Source organism: Natator depressus, chromosome 9 (assembly GCF_965152275.1).
Source record: "Natator depressus isolate rNatDep1 chromosome 9, rNatDep2.hap1, whole genome shotgun sequence".
In the NCBI taxonomy this organism is placed as follows: Eukaryota; Metazoa; Chordata; order Testudines; family Cheloniidae; genus Natator; species Natator depressus.
Genome location: NC_134242.1, coordinates 82,621,453 through 82,639,414, shown reverse-complemented (window position 1 = coordinate 82,639,414; position 17,962 = coordinate 82,621,453). Strand labels below are relative to the sequence as shown.

The following is a 17,962-nucleotide window of genomic DNA, read 5'->3' as shown; positions in this document are numbered from 1 at the left end:
TTACCTAAGGGAGAGTTCATGAATTAGGCCGAGGGCATGGAGACAAATACTTGAGCTCTATTATCACTCTGGCTACTGAGGAGCCTTAATAGTTCAACATCGTTGCCCCTTTTTTCCCAGTTGGGGAAACTGAAGCACTCAGATGTGACTTGCCCAAGATCATCCACCAAGGAGCAGCCGGCATTGCGGTACGCAGACATTTACAACCAAACCTTCTAGGTCAGAGTATGGATTCTACACTTGTGTAGAAGAAACACCAGGTAAAAGAGAGACTAGTAATATGTACAGTGATGGCTGCACAAAAAAAGGTGCATCTCTGTGGACATTTGTATTCAAAGATGTGCAACACCTAGCTTCCTCCTGCAGGCTATGTGCTTTACTAACAGAACCATTCATAGCAGAATGCAGACTGCTGGCAAGACATGCATGACAGGTCACAGGAATGAGTCATCGCAGATCACAAGATACACACGTGTAACTTAAGAAGACAAAGCTAGAGTCCAGGTGTGTTTTTCCTCTGTCACAAACAAAGAAAGCCAGAAACAAAACAGGGAGCAAACCAAAGCTTTTTTAGTATGTGTATTTGTCCTGAATATAAGAAGAAAGATATGAAACTCACATAGCATAGTAAGTGCCCTATAAAAGGGGAAAATGCAGTGGGAGTGAATTCAATTAATAAGGCTCAAAACTCAGAATTTTAATGAGAATTCATTGTATGCCTAAATGTGCTACTGGCTTTTTTTGCCCTAGTGCTTAGCTTTGCGATTTATTTATGTCATCATAAACTGCACTGTATATCCCTCCCCAGAAACGGTCCACTAAGTAGAAGATGATGATAAATACTTGATGAGAAATTATAATAGGTTTCCTTTTTTAACACTGGCTGGCCTAACAGACCCGTGAAATATGGAACTAATCTTGGACTAGACAGCACTATTCACGAACGGTCCTTTTTCCATCACAAAAGGAAACCACCATCGTTAAGTGGCAGTCACAACAAAGAGCCCAAGGACTGAATAGGCATGACACTAAGTTACCTTCTTACTGCAAGAGATGGTTCTTCCGGGTCAGGGTTTGAACATAGGAGTGGGCCAACCTTGAGGTAGCTTGCATGCTGGCTGCCTAGATCATACTTATTCTGTCTCCCCATTTAACCTCATGGACCTTAATAGATCTACTCTGGAAGGATGAAGCATGGAGTCAGCCCAGCTGGGAATGGAACGTGTGGTTCCAGAGACTGTAGGCATTTCTCACTTGTTACTTAGATTTATGTTACCTCTCTGGCAGTGGAATCTGAGAAACAAGCAATATCCAAACCAAATTACAGCAGAAGGCAAATGAGAAACTATACCCTATTGCCAGGCAAAGTCTTCTGAATGCAGAGAGCCTGAGACATATTTTCTCCCAGGAGCAACCAATTTTTAACAAGTCCCCTTTAGCAAACTGTCCCTTGGGCTAGGATCAACTAGAGCAGGTGCCTGGTTTATCCATATCCCCTTTATACAAACATACACATGTATGTGCGTATGTAGGTAGAGAGAGACTGTCTCAAATACACCTCCCCTTGCATTTACGTTGACATATCGGTGCTCTGGCAACTATAACAATCACTTACATACAAAACTTAATACCAGGAAGATAATTAATATAATTTTGGCTCCTTTGAATGTGATTTAAAGGTGAAAGGAGGAGGAGCCAGGCTCATGTGATCAGCCAGCACTCCATGGGCTGTCATCACATCACAATTTGAGAGTCACTTTCATAGGGGGACTTTTCAGTTACTGGGTTTATCTATTTTTTATTTTTTTATTTTTGGAAGGGTAGATGGATAGGCAAAAAAAATGGGCAAAAAAAAAAAAGGCTTACTTTTTGTAGCCTCATGCATAGGTGTGTACTAGTTCTTTTACCTTCTCCTCCTCCACCAAGAAAAGATAAACCCAGCAAACAACATCCCCATCTACTTGGAGCATTGGGAGCTACTGTCTGACTCCCAGGAGATTCCATACATTGTCACTGTGGTGATTATCATTTGTATTATCATAGTGGGCAAATGCCCCCTTCTGTGGAAATCAGGGTGGCTTGCTAATCTAAAATGAGCTGTGTGTTTATTTACACTGGCCTGTTCCTGGAGTAAGTCAGGTGGCATTTCAGATAGTAATTATCTTTTCTTTAAAAAAAAAAAACTGTAAATAAATACAACATGCAGTACCCCTCCTGGGAAGGCTGTTTATTCTCTCTCTTTAGTAAGTGTGGAAGATCCTTGACTCAGTGTTTGTGAGTAAGCGAGGCCTTTCTCAGGAGTGAAGAGTTATAATTAGCTTTCACCAGAGAGGTGGATATGGGAATACAGATAGGCAATTTTCATATTAACAGTGTCTCTTTAATAGGTGTTGCTAGTTTAGAAACGCAGAACAGAACTCTGTATTGACTACACTGGTGTCTAGCAATATGTTTAAATACAGTGATCTCATTCTTACGTGATTTTTACCCTGTTCTTAAGAATGATTAGAGTACTCCTAATCTATAACTACCCTCTGCTGAGTTGAGTTTGGAAAGACTTGCAGTTATATTCCCTACTGGTTTATTTTCTTTTCAGTCATTGCACTCTTTTGACTAATCCACAGCAGAGGTTTGGAACTTAACTGTCATTTTCAGTCTCCTCAATAGCACCAATCAAGTCTGTGCTGGATATTGGAGAGAAGAAGAGGTCTGAAGCACAGGACTGACAGTCAGAAAATCTGGGTTCTCTTCCAATTTGGTCACAGACTTACTATGTCATCTCTCTCCCCTTCTGTAAAAGGGGGAGATACTACCTCCCAGCGGTGGTTTGAGGCTTGACTCTTTTTTTTTTTATATATCCTCTGTTGGAAGACATATTATAGATGTGGAGAGAAAAAAGTTAAATGTAAACAGTCTGCAATGCAGACGTGCTCCAGGGAATGGAGAAAGAAAAGAGGCAAGCAAACAAAATCTCACAGACCCTGCAGAGACTGTTGATTTCAGAAGGGGAAGAACTGATTTCATTCTAAGCTTTGTTTCCCCTAGCCTGACTTCACCAAACCAGACTTAAGCATGCCTGCTTTTCAGGTCCAAGAACATAAATTCTTCCCTCCGGTGGCTCTCGATGACATCACAGTGTGCCCTCTATGAGCCCCAGAGCAAAGAATGTGGCCTGTGGAGTTGTGGCTAAGAATACATTCAGCGTATGTCCTTGTTTGCCTTCATAGTTGCCTGTCTAAAGTTAACAGCCAGTAGATTTTTATTTTGCTGTTTGCCAGATCTGCATACTAAGTGCATTTAATGTTGCTGAAAGCTGCTAAATTGGCCGCAATGGGAACTGAAGTCCTTTCTACACAGAACAAGTTACTGCCGCACCCCAATGAGGAGACACTTCTGTGGTCAGCGCAATTCAGGGCCCAGGAACATCCTGTCTGCCTCTCAGTTGAGACTGGCAACAAATGTGCTAAGTAGTGCTGTGATGTGGTTTTATGATGTGAATATATTGACAGCAGTACAGCTATTCCCTACAGAATGGGGAATAACTATTCTAGTCTAAATCAGCTTTATACCAGCATAACTGCAGCCATATTAGGGCTTTTATCTATGTTTTTTACCAAAAGCTATATAAAGTTATACCTCTAGCCAAAACAGTTATGTCAGTTAAATTTTTAAATGTAAAGTTATACTAGTATAACTGCATCTACGCTAGAGCTTTCACCAACACAGCTATGTCAGGGGAAAAAAATGAAATCATATCCTAGCTGCCATAGCTATGCTGATAAAACTCCTAAGTGTAGACCAGGCCTTAAACTTAATAAAAGCCCATAGTGAGGCTGAGAGGAGGTCAAATAAGTTATTTGATATTCTCTTTTGTCTCCTATGATTGCAGTTTCTCCCTCTCATGCCCAGAGCATTTTAATGTAGTGAGTAGATGGCATATACTTTATCTGGCTAATGTATTAAGAAATGCATTATAATTGGAGTTGTTTAAGATTTTTAGGATTTCTATTCAGAATTAGTTCTTTACAGAATGAGGGATTTTACCATTGTGAGATTCATACCATAATTAGACAAAATGATGGACTAGCCCCAATGGAAAGAATACACTGTAATTGGTGTTCATTTGTGCTAGACAAACCCACAGAGACAACTCTCTGGTTCTTTTTATCATAGCTTCTTTTGAAGTGCAGTATTCAGCTTGAAATCAGTATATTATTGTTACTTAAGTATCTACAAGTCTCCTTAAGACTTGATCCCTCTATGTTTTTAGGCTAATAGCCTAACAGGAAGTAAGCAAACTTGTCTTCCACCAAGAAAAATAAGATGTCCTGAAGAAAATACAGTCCTGTCAATGGCTATCCTCAGAAGCACCACACTGGACTAGGACCACCATTGGTCTGTTCCAATATTCCTGTGTTCCTCGGTGTCCTAGAGCTAATGTCCCTGGGGAAATATTTGACATGCTCCAAATCCTATTTGTCTGTGTGATCTAATCAAAGCAGACTACGCAGGGGAATTTGCTCCAATATACACAATATAGAATCAAGCCAAAAGCCAACTGAGTATGGCTGTTGGCAAAGAGCACCCCTGTTTAAGCAAATGCTATGTGTGGTCATGTTCTACTGAAAGCAGATAACATACCAATATTGAATCTTATGTATTGCATCTGGCATATCATCAAGAACGACTGTTATCGAGGAATTAACCTTCAGTACCTATAGTCCAAGCCTAAATAAAGTAGAACTTAGTTTAAGATGAAAAACTTGTCTCAGAAATCTTTGCAATCACGCTGTTAGTGTCCTAGATATCTGGAAACAAGTAACCCAGTAACATTCACCTTGACCACAAATGTATTTGTATAGAAAAAACACAATAATATTGTTTGTATATGCAGTTCTTGCAGCTAATTAGCACCTGAGGGCAGGTTGTGTATAAACAGAAAACAATAAGGGATCTGAAATATATCCCCAGCCGAACTCTGCACGCTACCAGCCGCAGCACGAGGCAGGACTTTTATATGCATCTTCATCAACCTGCCACCTTTTAAATAAAAGAAAGATTTAGATAAAGAGAATCGAACTGGAACAATTTTATGCACCGTGACAGAGCCATTCATGAGGACGTAGTGCCCTGGAGAAATAAAGTAATGTAACACCGTCTACTCTGAGATGAGGTTAGGCAGTTTTCTTGTAATTTTACATACAAATAATTTCTTAGACATCAAAAAAGTCACCATTAAAAAAAAAATGAACTTACTAGTAACTGTGCCAACAGTGTCTTCATCAGAACTCCTCTTCAGCAGGCACTTACAGATGTATCCTCTGTATGATGCCTCTACCTTACCACATACAGCACTTATAGGGAATCAGCAACTGACCTGGGGACTAGTAATTGGACATGGATCATTTTACAGAGGTGGCTGCATCAATTTCAGATCTGGCTGATAGTGATCTAAAGTTGTTAGAATCTGATCGTTGTTCAGTGGTCTGTGTGATGGTGATCTCAGACCAGTTCCTAGTGGACAAATGTCTATTTCCCAAAGCCAAATGTAGTGCCGTTGTCTCTGCAAAGTAGCCAAGGACTGATAACACCATAGGGAATGGAGAATCTGGTCACTCCTAGTGGTAGTCCCTCTGGAGTACAGCTGAGGCACACTCCGATTTCTACTCCTACTGCCCAGGCTGTGTACCTTTGCACAGATTAAACACCTAAATCCATCCACATCTGTCAATCCGTTTGTTTCCACAGACAGACTGCAACTCACTTAACAAAAATCAAATAAACCAATAACTAAGCTTCAGTTGGTGACAATTTCCCTTTACTTGGCACGACCGTACAATTTTTCCACAGTTGATCAGTATTTTAGATATGGTACTGTGACAAGAACAATGGTTTCCACACTGAAAGAGGGAAGTGAAGTGACTGTAGTTGGAAGTGTAGATAAATAGGCAGCCATGCTTGTTTTAGGCTGAGACAAACAGGACAACTGTGAGTTCAGCAACATTCACTCTAGGGAAAGAGTAATGCAAAATAGTCTTGTTTTGACATTAGCACTTCTAGCAGTAATCACTCTCCCAAACATAACAGACTTCTGTTTTAGATCTAAGCTGGCTAAGCTACACCCAATATGAATTTGACCCTATATGTTTGAGTGGATTCTAGCAAGACTGATTATTAGACAGATGACTGTCTGGAATTGCAACACATTTGCTGATATCTAATTGAGAGAGAACACCGTATTTGTAAAGTACACACAGAGCTTTCCAAATTCATTACACGTATAAAAGGACTTCTCTAGATTATTTCTCCTTCCTGCTCAAAAAAAAACTGCCTACAGCTCAAAACTTCATAATTCCCTATTTGTGTGAAATGTATGTTGCACTCTCCACCATCTGGTTTGCCTCCACATAACTGATATTTTTGACATTGCTAGTGATGAAAATTATTAAAATTTAATGAAATACAAGAAGTGAGTAGAAATATTTTTTAGCACAGATTCTGTTTGGGTCAGAATCTCTAAACATTTAAAAAAAAAAAGAGCGCTGGCAGAGACTGGATAATTCGAGGATCCTCAATTTGAGATGCCTGAATGAGGCTCATACAGCAGTACCACAAATCACCACCTTCTATTGCTGTTAGATTGCCTTTGTGTTAGCGGTGACAGGGCAGACCCCACCTGGACAGCTAACACATCACAAAGCTGTCATTGCTATTGGCACCCTAGGTGGCAACTTCATAGGCCCAGGAACGAATGGACGGGCCCACCAACCTGTCCTCTCATCTCAGCGAGGAAAAGGCAGTGATGGGGGAGCTGGTGCCACCAATACCTATGCTGTACTTGTTCTGTAGATAAAATGAACTTAACTTCCTCAGTGTCAGGAGACTGGGACTTTTCATAAGAATTATATTTACTAAAAGAAAACACAGTATCAGGTTCAAGCCCAATTTAAAAATTAAAAGAAGAGCACAAGCAGAGTTCAAAATAATGAATGTCCACCTGAGATGTCACGTAGAAGAGGAGGTGTACATCCCTCAGGCACTTTTTTCTGTCACCAGACAAGCTCTCAGTCTGAACACAGCACAATTCTCAAAGCCTCATGCAGATCCCAGATCCCTATATCAGTCTGTAACTTTATTGAGCGCCTCCTAGTGGCTGGATGTGGCATGGCAGTCCTTTTCTCATCCCCTGGTACCTCCTGCAGCAGCAGGCTGTTGAACTTGGTTGGCAGGTCTTCGGTGGCTCAGTCCTCTAGCCTGGTCACAGTCAAAATGAACCCCTTCGAAGATAGTAAAGAGTCCAACAAAAACTGTCTATCTGTCCTCACCATGGTCTTCAGCCCCAACTCTGGACCTTTTAAATTCAGCCCTTTGCTTGGGCTTCTAAAGGAGTCTTGTCCCCTGCTCAGAGATTACACCACTTTGCTGGTGGGGGAACCCAGCCCCACCCACTATTCCTGGTTCCACCACCCGCCATATATCACTCACTTCAATTAGTTGCTGCTGTTCTCTTGGACCTCTTCTCACCTGGCCCCTTTATCTTCACCCCTAACCTTAGGGTTAAAGTTCTCAGGTCCTCTCTCCCCCAGCTTAAGCAAATGCAGCCAATCAAACTTCTGTGGCCAGAGAGAAGCCCCTTTCCTTGCCCCTCTGGTCCCAGCCCGGAACTGTCCTGCTAAGAGCATGCAACTCCTTTTATCTGAGCCTGCTGGGCTGCTGATTGGCTGCTTCCATGAGACCTCTCTAGCTGGCCTGGAGGCCCCACCTTTGCTACTCCTTTGCTGGGGCAGGATGTAGTAGGACCACAGGGCCTCCTGTAGGGAGCCACAGCGGCCAGGTACAACCCATTACACTGTCCCTCCACTGTGAAATGAATCTAATACACGTTCAGATTCTCTCTACATTTTGTTTTGACAATGAGCTTGGCAATAACAAATGGATGACAGCAGTAACAGTAAGAAGGATTTTGTAAGTGTGGGGATGCTAATGAAAGGGACCGGAAAGAGTAAAAATTAGTCTGTTTGATGTCTTTTGAGCCTGGCGTGATGTCTGTCTGGATGTGCAGCACTGCCCTCTAGTGGCTACTCGTTCAGTACTTGGCTGCTTTTTCAGTTTCCTCTTCAGGCCTTTAGTGGCGCTTTTAGTTAACTAGATGCTTAAGCCATTCCCACACTGCATGTACATTGTATAGCCAACAGTGGTGATGTCTATACATCTCTATAGGTAGGGTTATACTGAAAGGAGGAACAGAATATTTTAGATGTACAGCAGGTCTTTGTGCCTGTGAAAATGCACATATACCACCTAAGGATCTGATTACACTTATACTAACACAGCTGCCTTTGGAGAATAAAGCTCAGAGATTTCAGAGAACATGATTTACCTGGATGAAAATTAATTTAAAATAAAACAGGTATATCCAAGGGATTGTGTGAACATCTGAAATGGTATTGGACTCACATAGTGGATTGCTGCTGATGTATTTTCTGGTAGCTGGGATACAGGAATATCATTTCACAGAGAGCAAGAAACAGTGCCAAACTGTCACCAGCTGAGGTTCCCTAGAGGATATGCAAGAGACTGGTTGCCAGGAAACGCCAGCCATACTGAACCTTCACAGCCATGATAGCTCTCTTTATGATATGTTACAGACTCCCTTTCAGCCCTTTGCAAAGGCCTGTATTTTGACCACTATACAACTATTTTGTTTCCTTTTCAATTTTCTGCATGTCTCTTACACTGACTGTAAATTAGTGTTTTCTCTTGGTTTTTTGAGGCCCATTTTCCATTTCTGTAATACAGCATTTTTATCTACATTTGAGAGGAAACTAAGCATCATGTGTATGCAGCAAACCAAATCCTCAGCTGGTATAAATCAGCATAGCTCCATCACAGTCAGCGGAGTTACGTCAATATACAGTAGTTGAGGATCTGATGAAGTACAGGCTAAATACCAACTTCTGTTCCCGTGAGCCAAGTCAGAATTAAGGGGAATACCCCAATCCATTGGCAGGGCACGGAGCACCAGCACAGCTGTGCCATACTATGGATTATACTTCAGCCCATGGACTCAGCCCCAGGCATTCAAGAGTCATGAGACAGGCCTCAGAAAAATCACTAAACTAATTTAAAAAAAATATGATTTTTAAATCAATGTTATTGTTTTTATTTGCTTGCTGGTCTCGGAGCTTTCAGGGGCACTCAGTCATATTTTCAAGCTTTTCTCTGCAGCCATAAGGGCTAGAAACCAACTTAAAAAAAATTAAGCTGAGATTCTCACATGAATCTAGGAGCTGGAGATATAAGATAGACACCATATGTTGCAAGACTCACAGTAAAAGTCATGAGTTGGCAACACTGCAGACTATAGTAGTGGTCACACTATCTAAATCCCCTCCTTATGTGGAGGATTAATCCAATGAATGCACTATCCCTCTGTCATTCCCCCACGCACCTTCTCCCATCCTCCCCCCCGCCCTGCACAGCATTCTCACTCCTTTTGGGGCCCTGTACAAGAAGGAAAGGATTTGTACCTGTTTTCTGATGTAAGGCTCTCCATAGAAATGTACCCTCCCATTTTCATTTATTTATAATACTTTTAATTTGTAATATGTTTATAGTGAGATAAGTATGCAGATTCTTCCCCCCCACCCCATTTCAATTTCCTTCCTGCATACAATATTTCATACATAGACTATTAAAAGCACTCCCAGAGTAGTCAGGGCTCCCTGGTGATAGGCCATCAATCTTGGATGGTTTAGATTAAATAAATTGAGGACAGATTATCTTTGACAGGCTGGTAATGTAAGGTCAGGTCTTGCAAGGTGCCGAGCACACTCAACACACGTAGAAAATGAAGGTGATTAGCACCAAAAAAGAATCAGGCCCATTTTATGTAGGAAGAACTCTACTGTGTTTTCCTAACTTTGAAACATGTTTTGATAAACAGAGCTTTGATTAATAACTGCATTGGAATAAAAGTTATGCACATTTGGGACCAAAGTTAGTTCAAAACTCATAACCCATATGGGGCTTACCAAGAGGTCAACCTACTAGTTTTTTCTTTAGCAATGTGTAATATTTGTTGTTACTTAACATGGCACACTCCTGAGAAGCCCTAGGGGAGCCACAATTCAAGCCAAATATAGAACACTGACAGGTATCATTCAGTAGGTTTTAGAATACAGCATAAAATGATATCTGGAGGAGCATACTCCAGCTTTTTGGGTCACAGACACACAAATGGCCAAAGCAATCTTTGATAATAAGGAAGGAGGCCTGTATTCATTCCCACAACACAATCAGCATGTACGCCAAACCTCAGCACTACCAACCATCTGAATAACAGACAGACTGAGACTAGTGAAAACCTCTCAATTTTTCTGAATATGCATTTTAATCTGCTGATATGAAGTTTGAGGAGGCTTCTGCTTACTAATGTATTGGAGCTGCTTCATGTCTGTACCTTTATTTTAGAAAAGGCTGTTCCCCCACCTAACTTTACATGGTATTTCACAACTATTAGAACATTCTATCGAAAGCTTGTTTTTGTTTTGTTTTTTAAAAATATCACTTACGTATTCTCGAAAAGATTTAGAGACTTACTGACTCCGATGCAGAATCTGATCTCAATCACACCTGTGTAAATCCAGAGTATTAACATTCAACCTAAACTCTGGCTTCCACACATCCATGCCAATATTGTATCACATCATAATATCTACTAAATTCAAACACAACCTTTCTAAATATCCATTAATCAGTACAGTCTGCTTTATTTAACTTAAACAATTTGCAGTTTGGCTTGTGCTAAATTAAAGCAATGGGGCATTAATCATCATTGTTAATGAACTATCAACATGACAAACAGTTGTATAATCAGATTCGCTAAATCTTTTGTGCATCTTCCTAAAAAACACTAGTTGTTGTGTGTGACCTTGTCATATTAACTTACTCAGGAAATAAATAAGATTAGTGCTTATTTTTGGTAGTTCCTTCTCACATGTACTACTGTATATTGCATTAGGCTTAAGACAGTGTATTTGTGGTTCAGTTTCTGTGGCCAGTAAAGGATTATTCTGTGCTACAATGGTGGAGACTTGTATTTATGTATCAGATGTAGGGTTTTTGTTTGAACCAAAAATTAAAAAAACACCCACTACCCAAGAAGAGTTTTGTCCCCCAACAATGGAGAGATGCCAAAGACTCCATGAAGTCCATTAGGGACTTCACTGATTTTATGTGGAAAGCACTCTGATACTACAACGATGGGCGGCAGTATAAAACCCTAAGGTAGATAGAATTCCTCCTGCCCTGCAGGAAGTAAGAGTCATAGCTACAGGAACTTCAATGGAAGTCATCCTACAGGCAGGAAATCTCCTAACAGCAGCAATTTTAAAAGGCCAGGCAGGGTTCTCATCCTGCAAAAGCTTATGCATATGACTAGCCCCACTGTACTCAGTTTTCAGTTAATATTGCTCCTCTCAGCAGTAGACTTGCCATGTAAATAGGATAAACAGAATTTTCACCATAGTTTTAAAATGATTATTTATAGTTTTCTCCATAAACACTCTTGCTTAATACACTAAAAGACCTGAGCCCAATCCTGCTATCCTTGCTCATGTAAGTAGTCCCATTGACTTCAATGGTATTTGACACATGAATAAATGTTACAAGCTCAATCCCTATAAAAATAAGATATTGAAAACCTCACAGATCCACTTAATGTTGAGAAAACAAAAATCTTACCACATTCTCATATACGAGCTGTACTCTGTTCGCACTCCATGTGCTAACTCATGCTTACTACAGTGACTGACGCATCATCAGCACAGCTCGTACTGGAACAGGGTGCATAGAGTGGGATGTTTGCGTCATGGGCGCTGTTCTTCAGAGCCCTACAAAACAAAATTAAGATACTGTAAAACTTTTTGAAAACATTCACGTGTTCTGCTCATATGACAATATTGCTGCTTTTCAGCAAGGTTTTAATTAGGAGACTGCTTAGCACATATGGAAATCTAATGCTCTGTACAGTACTGTATAAACAGTAAAGGAATGTGATTATCTTGAAAATCTCATTTAAATCTGATCATTTGGACATTGTTACAAGTTAACTCCTAAAAGGACTATAATTTGAAAGATGGAGGGGAAAAATATTTTTCTTCTGTTTATCAGTGTTTCCTTTGTGCTTTGACAGCACTTTGTGTATGTCCCATTGCACTTCCTCCGCTAACACAATGACCTCACTCTTGCCATAAGAAGACAGTATCAGATTTGCACTGTCCCATATATAGGGCTTCTGATTTTCAATTTTTATAACCATAATTGGTTTTATAACCAATAAAACACCCCCACTTAAAAAAATAATAAACTGGAGTTTATCCAATAAACACCAGCAATGGTTACTTGTACCGAAGGCTTGTTTAGACAGAGCAGTAATGCAGACTACAAGGGAGTGATTTCTAAAGCATATACTATAGTGGAAGCAGATATAATAGAAGCCCTACCCATATACCATATGTGTAAGATAGTCCTTTCAGAGCACCCCCTTGTGGTACAACATGGCCCTTCAGGTACTGGCTTTAACTGTCTCTGGGGCCCTTGTAAGAAGTCACTCACAGACCAGAATGCTGTAAACTGAATTTCTGCTTTGTAAGATTTTATTAAGTCTCTAACAGCAAATCAAACTGCTCCTTCACTCCTCCAGTCCAGTCCTTGTTCCCAGGATCCCACAACCCTCCTCCTAGGATCTGCACTGTTAACTTGCAAAGGTTTTTCCCTTCTTAGGTCAGAAATGCCACAGCTCTCCTTCTGGGCTCTGTACTGATCATTCAGGCCAGCTGCAGCCTTTACTCAGCTCCATCAAAGCTAGACCCTTTCAACTGTATCCCATCTAGCCTAGACTAGAAGAGCAAAACAGGCCTCATCTCCCTTTTTAGAAGCGTCCCTTTTATTACCAGGCCTGGACTAATTTACCCATATGACCTCCCTGTCATAGAGCTACTCTAATTTCCCCCACCTGGGGAGGCAGACGAGTCACAGGTGGGAAAAGGGCCAGTCAGGCTGTCACCTTGTGACAATGTAAAGCATAGTAGCACACAAGTTTACCTGCTGTTTTGTACTGTGGGTCACTTTGTAGGAAAAAGTCTGTCACATAGACTGATCTCCCATCCCAACAGGACCTCTCTAATCCCCTGTCTCTTGGTTCTCATAGGACTGTATTCTGCAGGCCATCAGGAGACATGCTTTTCCACAGGCCTTGCAAGAGGACAGTAAAAGGGAGGAGGCAAAGCTGAAACTGAAGGCAGGACAGTGCTCAGAGAAAAAAAGCAGATGGGTAGCTCTGACCATGTCTGGTGATAATAATCACAAACCTTCCAAGAGGCCCTTCTAAACATGTGGGGGGAGAGAGACAGAAAAACCCTTTTACAATTATTCTTCCTTTTAAAATTACAATTTGCAACTTAAAGAGAATGTTTGTTCTAAAATTATTCAATTTCCCTTTGATTTGTTAATCCTCACACCTCCCCCCTGGCAAGCATACATAGGTAAATAGAAGTAATCTCATTTTACAGGTGAAGACACAGAAAGGGTAAATGGTTTGCCCAAGGTGCAATAGCCTGTCAGTGACAGAGGTAAGATTAAAACTCAGGAGCACAATGGATCCTAGCCTGGTGCTCAGTCTACTAGGCAATGCTTGCTGTCTCATTGCTGTTCATTTTTAAGCTCTTTGCAGAGTTACATGTCAAGGTAATGTGCATTCTTGGCTCTCCTGAAAGGTTCGCCTTCTGTAACCTGAAGCATTTAAAATCTTTTATGTCTCCTTTGTGCACAGGATTTTTTGGAGGTCAACAAAGGGTCACCAGACACTAGTTTCCAGGAGAACATGCATAATTTCTGGGATTTATTTTTAGTTAATGCTCTCTATCTGCAAGACCACATACAGAGCCAGAGTTATTTATGCTTACAGGATTCTAAATAAAAACCAAGAATTGAAACCATATTTGTCTCTTTTCCTTCTGTCTCCCATACCATGATAGTTTTAAGTGTGTGCTGTTTTGGTACTGGTGAAAGGCTTTACTTTATTTGACCTTCAGGTAGTGAGTGAAGCCCCAGAGGAACGATAATTTCCTGTTGCAAAAAAATAATTTTTTTCTGTTGCAAAAAAAAAAAAAAAAAGAGAGAAGGGGCTAGAAAGACTCAGAGGTCAACTAAAGGCACCGTTGCCAACTCTTGTGGTTTTAGTGCAAGCCTCACAACAGTTGGTATTTCTCTTAAAACCCCAACTACTGGAATAAGACATTGCAAAAGAATCTCAGCTTTCATTTAAAAAAAATTTTTTTTTCCAGAGAAGAGCTTGAAAAAGTGGCCCAATAACACTTTGAAGGGGCAAAAATCATTATACAAAGAAAACAAAAATGTATTATTTAAAAAAAAAAAAACCTTGTGATTTTTAAGACACTATCATGATTTTTGGGGGCCTAACTCATGATTTTTAACAGAGTTGGCCATATTGTAAATGCCTTAGGACAAATATAAAGGGCTAAAGTTGCAGATTCACTCAAAGGGTACCAGAAGAGGACAGCTAGCAGAGACCACTAGACAAGACTCTCTGCTCTGAGTAGGTGTCAAGGAAGACAGTGAATGCTGCTCAAGGGAAACTATAGTCCTTCTTATTTTCCTATCTGTACTTAACTTCCTTATCTCTGCTAAAACTACACTTCTAATATGTATTATCTTACTCTTCTAGGTACCCTGGATTTTCTTCATACACAACAAGTCTCAGAAACTGCTCCACTAACAGCCTTTTATTGTGTTGGTTTGTTCCCATAGGCTCTTACAACTGTCACTGCACCAAACTCTTTAATCCACTGACAGAGAATTCACCTGGTTTTGAGGAGCCTGAGAATACAATGCTCACCAGAATGTATCTATTAAAATCTCATCCTTTCATACATGTACATGCAAATATAATATTACTATTATTTTAGTATACAGTTCCACCCCCAAGTTTCTGATTGGATGGTGGAGGAGAATGACATCTGAACAAACCATGTGTTTGGTTTGCATTTTCCTTTAGAAACATTGTAATAGTGAAAAGAAAAGGGGTACTTGTGGCACCTTAGAGACTAACAAATTTATGTGAGCATAAGCTTTCGTGAGCTACAGCTCACTTCATCGGATGCATTGATGAAGTGAGCTGTAGCTCACAAAAGCTTATGCTCACATAAATTTGTTAGTCTCTAAGGTGCCACAAGTACTCCTTTTCTTTTTGCGAATACAGACTAACACAGCTGCTATTCTGAAATTGTAATAGTGAGGTAGTGTAGCTCCTCCCCAGAGAATAGGTGGTTTGCTCTGAAGAGAGACAATGGGAGACAGGTGTCAGATGGGACCTCAGGAGGAAAAAAACAGGGAAGGAAATTAAAAGAAACAAAGTAATCAAGAAGTAGATAGTAGCAAGTTCCAGGTGGGAGCAGGAGGAATAGAATTAAAGGGTGTCTATACTTCGAGCTAGAGGTGTGATTTCCAGCTTGAGGAGACATATTCGTGTTAGCTCTGATCGAGCTAATGCACTAAAGAGTGTAGTTATGGTAGCATGAAGGCTAACCACCCAGAGTACATGCCTGTCACAGAAACCAGGTATGTACTTGTGGTGGCTAGCCCATCCCGCTGCTCATGCTGCTATGGCTACATTCTGTTCTTAGCACACGAGTTCACTGAGAGCTAGGAATCACACCCCCAGCCCAACATGTAGATATACTCAAATGTGAGCAGCCACACAGTGAAGTCATACATACCTGAGCTAATGTGTCCTCACTGGTGCTGCAATCACCAATGGGTTATCAGGAGTTTGGGGGACATATCCCATGGTTCTTGGTACTGCAGTAAGCTGAGCTGCTCTTTCCAGTAAATTGTGAGAGAACTTGTCTGTCCTTCTAGGCAATGGGAAGGAGGAGGGGGGCTGGGGGAGGAGTATTGTGGGAAGGCATTGGAGGTCTATTAGCACTTGGTGATGTAGCCTACTTCTGCATCATAAACTGGGAGGGTTACCAGCCTGAGTAAAAGTGGCATCTGAGCTCTAACACCCAGCTAAACTGGGTTTAAAGCATCACTAAACTCAGGTAAGAGGGTTCTGCATGGATGGAGCAGTGGCAGGGAGGGCTTGATTATGGGCAACAGCTGATTAAGAGCCTGAGTTAACTGTGCAGGGACAAAAAAAGTTGCAAAAATGAACTGTGTTTTAATCATGGCAAAGGAGTAGGTTTTACAGTTATTGTGCCGGATGTCACAGCGGTAGGTGCTGCAGTAACACCTACAAATAAACCATGATTATCTGAAGGCTAATTATCCAAATTTGAGTTGTCTGCACTTTGTTTCGGTCTCCCATTTCTGCACAGTGAAATGAATCAGAAACACTAATTTTGTGACATTTTTGGATGTTTGCTAAAATCTTTGAAAAATTAAAATTAAACCATGTATAAAATGAAAACCATGTATAAGAGTGTAGTTGGGCTCTTAAAGCACACAGGAAGAGATAAGTCTTTGCCAGGTCTCCATTAACCACAGTTTTGTTTGGGAATGAGTGGGTATTCCCCATTTCTGGTCTTTCCAGGGTGGTTTGTTTCATTGACATTGAGGGCACTGGAGCATGGCATAGAGGAAAATCTCTGCTCTTTATCTAAGCTATGTAGAGTATGTCTAGAGGCCACAGTTGGTCAGGAATTCTTGTGATAAAAATAAGTAACAAATAGCAGACTAGGTGTAAACTTAGATCGTTGCATGCTAGCTCCTTGTCCATTCTCCAGGCCCCAGCCTAGCTCCTGTCTCTTGGGGAAAGCATCTCCCCACTGCTGGGTAAAAACAACACCAAATAGCAACTTTGTGCTTAGCAGTAAAGGAACACCTGGCTCTGAGAGCAAGCTGAGGATTGCCTTGGTTACCTTTATTTCAGGGTTCACAGGGGATGGGCAGGGGTTACTCTGGGGGCCATGTGGGTGCGTCTGTGTGTGGGTAACATCTGTGTGATGGACCCGCCCTGACCATTTGTCACTGGGGTGACGCTGCCCCCTGGGCCGCTCGCCCAGCGTGGGGCTCGCCGCTCGGGGCAGGCCCGGCTTCGCTGAACCGAGCGCGCCCCCTGGCGGCCGCCCGCAGCCCGGCTGTCCGGGAGAGACGCCGCTTGGCCGCCCCCGGCCCGGCTCAGGCGAAGCGGCCGGCCATGAAATCGGCCTTTGTCACCGTGGGGACGACCAGCTTCGAGGAGCTGATCGCCGCGGTGACCGCCCCGGAGACGCTCCAGGTGAGGCCGCGGCGCCCATCCCACAGGCGGCGGGGCCTAGTGCAACCCTGGGCCTGCCGCGGCTTCCCGCCTGCCCCGCCCGGGCCCGGGCCCCTGCTCGCGCCGCAGGCCCCCAGCCGCCCCGGCTGCTCCCTGCCTGTGGGGTGGGAGCGTCTGCTGGGCCGCGGGGCTGGCTCCCGCGCGCGGCGGTCGGTTCCCCTCAGCCGGCGCCGCGCCCGTCAGGAGCCGGCTCGTGCGCGCGAGGGGAGAAGCGGGGCTGGCCCCGCGGGGCGGCCCAACCCAGCCCTCTCGTCGCCGCGGTAACATCCCCCCCCTCCCACCCGACCCGCTGTAGGTCTTGCGGAGCCTCGGCTACGGCAGACTCGTCCTGCAGGTTGGCAGAGGGGCGGCGGCCCCGGCCCCGTTCCGCACGGCGGCGTTTACGCTGGACGTGTTCCGGTTCAAGGAGTCGCTGGCTGAGGACCTTGAGAAAGCGGATCTGGTGATCAGCCACGCAGGTAAGGCGGCGGCGTCTGGCGCAGGCAGCTGCCCCGGGGCCAGGGAGGTGAGCTCCGCGGGCGGCTGCCGAGAGCCTGCCTCCTGTGAGCCGGGGCAGGGCAGCCCCGGTGATCTGAAGCGCTAGCGTTGCTGTCTTTGCTCTAGGGCGGGGGCCAGGCAAAC

At 42.7% G+C, this 17,962-nt stretch overlaps 1 protein-coding gene and 1 long non-coding RNA gene across 3 annotated transcripts in view; one reads left to right on the top strand and one right to left on the bottom strand.

The window, feature by feature from the left end:
• The window catches only part of LOC141993613 (uncharacterized), a 79,913-nt gene extending 64,036 nt beyond the window's left edge, over positions 1-15,877 (bottom strand). The window contains exons 1-3 of one of the 2 annotated variants that reach the window (XR_012640907.1): positions 15,801-15,877; positions 11,746-11,894; positions 8,093-8,231 (exon numbers count right to left, since the gene is read on the bottom strand). This is a non-coding gene — a long non-coding RNA (uncharacterized LOC141993613). Of the gene's footprint in view, positions 1-8,092; positions 8,232-11,745; positions 11,895-15,800 lie in introns of those variants that run through there. The other variant, XR_012640908.1, reaches the window with a different exon arrangement.
• A 1,258-nt stretch (positions 15,878-17,135) lies between these two features.
• ALG13 (ALG13 UDP-N-acetylglucosaminyltransferase subunit) overlaps positions 17,136-17,962 on the top strand; it is a 55,162-nt gene continuing 54,335 nt past the window's right edge. Inside the window, exons 1-2 of the mRNA XM_074962663.1 lie at positions 17,136-17,302; positions 17,637-17,799. Coding sequence (XP_074818764.1) covers positions 17,222-17,302; positions 17,637-17,799 — 244 coding nt within the window. The 5' untranslated portion in view covers positions 17,136-17,221. The remainder of the gene's footprint in view (positions 17,303-17,636; positions 17,800-17,962) is intronic.